Below are 8,084 nucleotides of genomic sequence, written 5' to 3'. Positions count from 1 at the left end.
TCCTGCTCCTCCTTGCACAAAGGCGGAGGTAGCGGTCCTGCTGCTGGGTTGTTGCCCTCCTACGGCCTCCTCCACGTCTCTTGATGTACTATCCTGTCTCCTGGTAGCGCCTCCATGCTCTGGACACTACGCTGACAGACACAGCAAAACCTTCTTGCCACAGCTCACATTGATGTGCCATCCTGGTTGAGCTGCACTACCTGAGCCACTTGTGTTGGTTGTAGACTCCGTCTCATGCTACCACTAGAGTGAAAGCACCGCCAGCATTCAAAAGTGACCAAAACATCAGCCAGGAAGCATAGGAACTGAGAAGTGGTCTCGGGTCACCACCTGCAGAACCACTCCTTTATTGGGGGTGTCTTGCTAATTGCCTATAATTTCCACCTGTTGTCCATTTGCACAACAACATGTGACATTTATTGTCAATCAGTGTTGCTTCCTAAGTGGACAGTTTGATTTCACAGAAGTGTGATTGACTTGGAGTTACATTGTGTTGTTTAAGTGTTCCCTTTATTTTTTTGAGCAGTGTATATTGACCAGACTCAATATACATGATGACTCCAAATATGGACTAATTCGCAGATCGCCCTTAAGTCCATGTCCTCTTGATCATTTACCATTCAAAGCGGCTGCTATTTCGGGCGGAAATACCAGCACCAACTCAACACAAATTGCAGAAAGTAGAAACCACAAATACAAAGTCGTATTCATTCATATAGTCACAGGGTATTTTTTAGCCATATATAGACTCCACTTCATTTGCACATCATGTAGCCAGAATTGTGCATTTGATTTCAGAATGCTCGGCAATGGCAATGGACGAGGGACATTAGGGACGGCCGTACCTTGAGCATTAGGTGACATGCATGCGGGACTGAAGAGAGAGAGGGAGGGCGAGAGGGAAGAGCACTAGCACCTGCTCGGATCCAGAGAACGAGAGGAACGGGGGTGGAAGAGCGAGAGAGACCGTAGAGGAAGAGCGAGAGACGAGGGAGGGAGAAATTCGTCCATTAATTTCCAAATGTCTGCAGCTAAGAATAGCCTGTCGACGTTTCTCTCTGCACGTTCCCTAACGCGGGCGCGCTCTCTCTCTCGCACACACGCACAAACACACACACAGGATGCCACACATCTCCCCCGAGACGCGCGCACGTGTACGCACACACGCTCGCTGTCTCACGCCAGGGGGGGCAGCTGTATCCCCTCGCGCGAGCTACACACGCCAGGAGAGATGTACCCCCCCACCAACCTCTTCCTCCCTCACCAAAACACACATAGCTCACACAGAAGGCCGACCTTGACACAGTTACCAGGTCGTTCATGAAATAGCAATAAAAACAAACATAATCATCCATCCATCTCGACCCCCCCACACTCTCCCAATCACCAAGCAACCATGTCCCTCCGCGGATCTCTTTCACCGCAGAGGTATTTTACGCATTATGTTTTCCATTGATGTGTGTTAGAATGTGTGTACGACAGGGACAGGCATCGTGAATCCAGGGCTGGGCATATGGCTATAGTTCCTAAAGAAATCAGGGCTCACCTCACCGTGCACGGGTCTGGAACTTGAACGAAGGGGAGCGAGGAGTGAGTCTGTGAGTGGGGGCTGTGTGCGTCATGTGCTGCAGCGCCTGGCGGCAACACACACACATTGGTTACACACACAGGTTTCGGGACAGAGCTTTTCTCAGGCATTCAGCGCTGAATTGAACGGCTCTAGTCGCTTAGTAGACTATAGTCCAAAATACTGGCGGATCTGGACGGAGACAATTTCGTGTTCTGATCTCTTAATCTCTTAAAAAAAAAACATTTCTAGTAATTTCTACTATTTCTAAAGAAAAGGGGGGGGGCTATTTCCTCCCTTTCCATCCATCCATTCTTCCATCTTTCCCTCCCCTAAGGGCCGCTGGACGGATAGCCGAGGAGGCCGTGGAGCGCACTTGTTCAGGAAGGGGAGAAAGAGAACGAGCAGGACACTTTTTTTCCAGCGGGCAGAGGCACTCTGCGGGGACGGGTTGGTGTTCGACTTTCACGGCTTCTGCACTGCGCTCGACTTCGACTTTCACGGCTTCTGCACTGCGCTCGACCCGCTTGTGGAGAATACGATGACTGGTGGCGAGACACCCGAGCGGTGGCGGATGCTCCCCACTCTGCTATGGTGATGTTGCCCGCGTCCAAATGTCCCCTCCTCGGATGAGACCACGTATGAATGGACGGCTGTGCAGGTGATGGAGAGAATATGATCATTGTGTCGAGGGGGACATCATTAAATAGTTGATTCAGCTCTAATATTAGCCTACATTACATTACAAACCACGACGGATTTCAATTAAAGATGATTATTGAATGCAAATAAGAAAAATCAACAAATGTCACATTTATCCTTTTCGTGTATAAGGATGCCAGTTCATCTTTGCGCGCGTGTAAAGCGTGTGTGAGGTGGCGGGAGACAAATTAGCCAATGTACCAAACATTGCGGATGTTACAAAATAAATAAATAATTATAGATTTTAGCTATTTTTTCCAACATGTTTTGGTGTCTGAAACGTACCATGGCAATCACGACCAACATGCCCGGTTGAGGGGAAACACTTGGTGGATTTATTTTCTTATTTTGATAATATGATTGATTTGAATATTGTGCTGTGGTCATGATGACAATACAACATTTTATCTTCAAGCGAAGCACAACGGGCTTCTGACGAGCCTATCACACCATGGAAATGGTTCGGGAGAAAACGATGGAGCAGCCATGGAGAACATGAAACATTTATACTAACTCATCTTGGAATGTCCCCAATCTGATATCCCCAATATCCCAAAAGAGCCTTACTCCTCTTTTTTGGACATCTAAAAACAAACTGAAGAGGAATTGTGAATCCTACTGCACTGATAGTCGTGCAACAAGCCAAGCCATCCACCCCACCCCCACCCCACGTTGCATTTTTTTTACACCCGCACTTGACCATTAGCACTAACCACAGAGAGAGACCAAAAACTACATGGCGTCTTCATCTTGTAAAGGCCGCACCATATAGGCTTACCGCCCGGCAACTTTCGCCCTATGCAGGTGGAAGAAGCAGAATAAAACAGTTGAGTGTCTGAGCAGTCCGCAGGCAGATGGGATGTAATGTTGTGTGGTCGTGCTGAGCATTCGCCTCCTTCTCAGCTACAGCTGCTTTGTAAAGATTTGGTGTCCAGAGAATGGCGCGGTTCGAAAACGAGATGCCGTCCAGGTATGGCGGCGGCCACGGCCATGGACCAGGGCATGGGCATGGACCTGGAGGCCCTGGCCGCGGCGGCAGCCGGCAGGGCGGCCCGCCTGGAGGCCCCGGGGGACAGCGGGTCTACAAGCAGTCCATGGCGCAGAGAGCCCGGACCATGGCCCTGTACAACCCCATCCCGGTGCGTCAGAACTGCTTCACCGTCAACCGCTCGCTGTTCATCTTCAGCGAGGATAACTTTGTGAGAAAATACGCCAAAAAGATTACAGAATGGCCATATCCTTTACATGTTTCTCATCACTGTGTATCATAACATCAGTGCTAAACCCCGAATATCAGGTAGGCCCACTGTACTTGCAATGTTATTATCATAATGGGAAGATGATCTAATGATGGGACCTATCTATGTGGCTCTGCCATTAGCCAATTAGGTAGGGCATCATTAGGCTAGTGTGAGCATGTAATGATGACAACATAGCCTACTAGACAGCAATACTCAAAGGCCTTCCTGGCGCAGTAGTGTCAACAGAAACCTGTAGACATGATAGGTTTAGGATCCATTGAATGTTTGTATTTGGGCGTCATTGATATGATTATTGTGATTATGAATAATAATGTTGTTATTAAGGGCATTCATCAATTGCAGTCACCAATGGCCACTTTTTTTGAGAGAGAGAGAGAGAGAGAGAGAGAGACAGAGAGAGAGAGAGAGACAGAGACACACAGAGAGAGAGAGAGAGAGAGAGAGAGAGAGAGAGACAGAGACACACAGAGAGAGAGAGAGAGAGACAGAGACAGAGAGAGAGAGACAAAGAGAGAGAGACAGAGACACAGAGAGAGAGAGACAGAGACACACAGAGAGAGACAGAGACACACAGAGAGAGAGAGAGAGAGAGAGAGAGAGAGAGAGAGAGAGAGAGAGAGAGAGAGAGAGAGACAGAGAGATAGAGAGAGACAGAGAGATAGAGAGAGACAGAGAGATAGAGAGAGACAGAGAGAGAGAGAGACAGAGAGAGAGAGAGACAGAGAGAGAGAGAGAGAGACAGAGAGAGACAGAGAGAGACAGAGAGATAGAGAGAGAGACAGAGAGAGAGATGTTTGTAGTGCAGAGCTGCTGGTTGCTGATGTCAGCATGTTCAGTCTCAGCTCAGGAAAAACAGTGAAGGGGAAGGCGAGGAGGGAGGGAGAGAGTATATACTGCCACCATTTCCACTTAGACTGAGAGAATGGAGTGAACTGGGCCTTGTCCTTATCAGCACACATACCTCTAGGTTTTCACTGATGGATCATGCCTATGGTGTGCTGTAGTGTATGTGTGTGCCTGACTACCTGTGTGTGTGTGTTTGTGTGTGTGTGTGTGTGTTGTCTGTGTGTCCATGTTTTCCCCTGACTGTTTGTGTGTGTGCCTGCTTGTGTTTTCTCTTTGTGTGTGTGTGTGCATGTGTGTGTCAGGCCAGACACAACTGCCCCTGACTGTATGTGTATGTGTGTGCACACTGTGCCCATATGTATGTGTGTGCCCACTGTGCCCATCTGTGTGTGGCACACTGGACCTACAGTGTCTGCTACTATTCTGCCAGTCTTAGTGTTATTTTTTATTTAAAAAAACATAGTTTCCTTTATTATTTTCCCCTAACCCTAACCCTACCCACCCATCCCCTAACCCTACCCACCCCTCTGCTAATTGAAGCAAACTAATGGACAACAACACTTAGGCTTCAATTTGGGCAATGTCTGTTCTCCTGTTGGAAGCTGTGAGGCTGTCAGGACGAGAGGAAAGTAGAATAATGATTGCATTGATCTGTAGTGATGGGTCAGAAATGATACACTCTAATTGGCCTGCTGCTCTGGCAAATGGATGAGATTGTTTTAAGGCTTTTGAATCGTATCTGTTCAATTGTTTGAATGGAGATTGAACACAGATGTGTGTGAAATATGTTCAATACATGTTACTCTATGAGCCTGTGTGTGAGCTTGCCTCTGTACCGTTTTGAAAAAGGGATTTTGAATATGTATTGAATGTGTTGGGTTGTGGACATTGTCTCTTCCACACCTGCACACCCCTACCTAGTTCAGATGGTTTTGTCCTCTCTGGTTTTGTTTGAACATGCTGGATGTTGATCTAAGTGTGTTCAGGGTAATAGTTTAGCAGTGTCTCATCTTCTTCCTCTATCACCCTTTCTCTCTTCTTCTCCACATCTCCCTCTCTTCCTACATCTCTCTCTCCTGCTTTTCTCTCTCCCCTCCATTCCTCTATCATCACCTTCTCTCCCTCTACCCCTCGCTCTCTCTCACTGTCTCACCCTCTCTCTCTGCCTCCTCTCCCTCCTCCTCTATCTACCTTCTCCTATATTTCCTATCGTCCTCTCTCTCTCCCTCTATCTCCCTCCTCGTTCACACATATTCTCATGCAGCAGTGAAAGAGGGTGACTTTATTTTGTCTCACCCTGGAAATTCAGTAAACAGTTTTGAATTGTATAGCACATAGTCACTTTCATAACTGTCTCTCCTATTACCTCAGATGCTCTGCTCTGTCCCAGATCAACTGTCATGACCCCTTGACCTCTAACCTATAACCCCTCCCCTTGCCCTATTCTGTGTAATATACTACCTCATACACTAACTCCCCAAGGGATGAGGCACTGAGGGAGGTAAGGAGGTCAGTTCACCCTTTGTGTGTGTGCTTCTTTTCATACTTGGTTGTATTTGATTATGTATCTATGTACTAAAGCCCAGGATATTCCGTGGTATTTATGGATTTTGACTGTTACTCTGTACATCACATCACATAACACTGGGATGGAAATCCTACCATCACAAATGAGAGAGGGAGAAAGCCCAGAAAAAGCAAGGGCAAATGGATAAAGAAAAAGGAGATATAGAGAGATAAAGAGACAGAGAGAACGAGAGACAGCCCAGTATCGTTAAACCCCAGTGTTTTCTTTGCTGTGTGGAATCAGGGATCTACATTCAATCTGCAGAATGTAAATGATTTATTGTCCGTTCTCTCCCTCGCTGCTCTTTGCTGCTGCTAACTTCACGACCTGTTCCACACACAGATACTGTGGGCTCTAACTTCACGACCTGTTCCACACACAGATACTGTGGGCTCTAACTTCACGACCTGTTCCACACACAGATACTGTGGGCTCTAACTTCACGACCTGTTCCACACACAGATACTGTGGGCTCTAACTTCACGACCTGTTCCACACACAGATACTGTGGGCTCTAACTTCACGACCTGTTCCACACACAGATACTGTGGGCTCTAACTTCACGACCTGTTCCACACACAGATACTGTGGGCTCTAACTTCACGACCTGTTCCACACACAGATACTGTGGGCTCTAACTTCACGACCTGTTCCACACACAGATACTGTGGGCTCTACTGTGTATTAGTGCTGGGAATTACCAGGGACCTCACTATATGATATTATCACCATACTTAAGTGGTGTTACGATTATGTGTTTAGATTCTCATGATTCTATATGTATTGTGATTTTCATGATTCTATATATGTATTGCGATTCTCACGATTCTATATGTATTGCGATTCGAGACTGCGATTTGACTGTAATTTGATGTTCTAAACATATTTCTCATGAGAAAATGAGTTTTGATCAGACATGGAAATAAAAGTGCTGAAAAAATGTTGGCTCACTATTTAAAAAGAAGACGGAGAACAAGATATAGGATAAAAGATACCTGCGTTTCGGTGCAGGTACAGCTGACTAGCGGTAGATAAAGCAACACACGCATACACGCACACACACACACACCACACGGCAACAGGTAGCCTAGTGGTTGGCGCATTGGACTAGTAACTAAAAGGTTGCAAGACCGAATCCCCGAGCTAACAAGGTAAAAATCTGTCATTCTGCCCCTGAACAGGCAGTTAACCCACTGTTTCTAGGCCGTCATTGAAAATAACAATTTGTTCTTAACTGACTTGCCTAGTTAAATAAAGGTTAAATAAAAACAGACACACCACACACACTTTCAAGAAACCAATATCCAATAACACACTCTAGTACATTGTAACGCACACAGATACACAGTAGTGATGGGGGAAGAAATCGGTGCAGTTGGACAACATTATATCGATACTTTGACTCTACAAGTATCTATTTGTAAAAATAAATAAATACACAGTACCAGTCAAAAGTTTGGACACACCTACTCATTCCAGGGTTTTTCCTTATTTGTACTATTTTCTGCATTGTAGAATAATAGTGAAGACGTCAAAACTATGAAATAACACATATGGAACCATGTAGTAACCAACAAAGTGTTAAACAAATCAAAACATTTTTAAAATGTGAGATTCTTCAAAGTAGCCACCCTTTGCCTTGATGACAGCTTTGCACACTCTTGGCATTCTCTCAACCAGCATCATGAGGTAGTCACCTGGAATTTATTTCAATTAACAGGTATGCCTTGTTAAAAGTACATTTGTGGAATTGATTTCCTTCTTAATGCATTTGAGCAAATCAGTTGTGTTGTGACACGGTAAGGGTAGTGTACAGAAGATAGCCCTATTTGGTAAAAGACCAAGTCCATATTATGGCAAGAACAGCTCAAATAAGCAACCAGAAACGACAGTCAAGCATTGCCTTAAGACATGAAGGTCAGTCAATCTGGAACATTTCAAGCAGTTTGAAAGTTTCTTCAAGTGCAATCACAAAAAACATCAAGCGCTATGATGAAACTGGCTCTCATGAGGACCGCCAAAGGAATGGAAGACCCAGAGTTAATTAGAGGTTTTTTTTAAACTAAATTTCTCCCCAATTTCGTGGTATCCAGTAGCTACTATCTTGTCTCATCGCTACAACTCCCGTACGGGCTCGGGA

The 8,084-nt window shown here is 45.7% G+C and overlaps 1 protein-coding gene across 1 annotated transcript in view; it reads left to right on the top strand.

Annotated features, from left to right (window-relative positions):
- Positions 1–1,651: 1,651 nt before the first annotated feature.
- Positions 1,652–8,084, top strand: part of LOC116352926 (voltage-dependent P/Q-type calcium channel subunit alpha-1A-like) — a gene marked incomplete at its 3' end in the record, with an annotated part of 44,866 nt that continues 38,433 nt past the window's right edge. Inside the window, exon 1 of the mRNA XM_031814196.1 lies at positions 1,652–3,503. Within this exon, the coding sequence (XP_031670056.1) occupies positions 3,208–3,503 (296 nt within the window). The remainder of the gene's footprint in view (positions 3,504–8,084) is intronic.

The sequence above is a fragment of the Oncorhynchus kisutch genome, unplaced genomic scaffold, assembly GCF_002021735.2.
Source record: "Oncorhynchus kisutch isolate 150728-3 unplaced genomic scaffold, Okis_V2 Okis06b-Okis10b_hom, whole genome shotgun sequence".
Classification (NCBI taxonomy): Eukaryota; Metazoa; Chordata; class Actinopteri; order Salmoniformes; family Salmonidae; genus Oncorhynchus; species Oncorhynchus kisutch.
The sequence above is the reverse complement of the archived record's forward strand: the minus strand, read 5'-3'. Positions and strand labels throughout refer to the sequence as shown.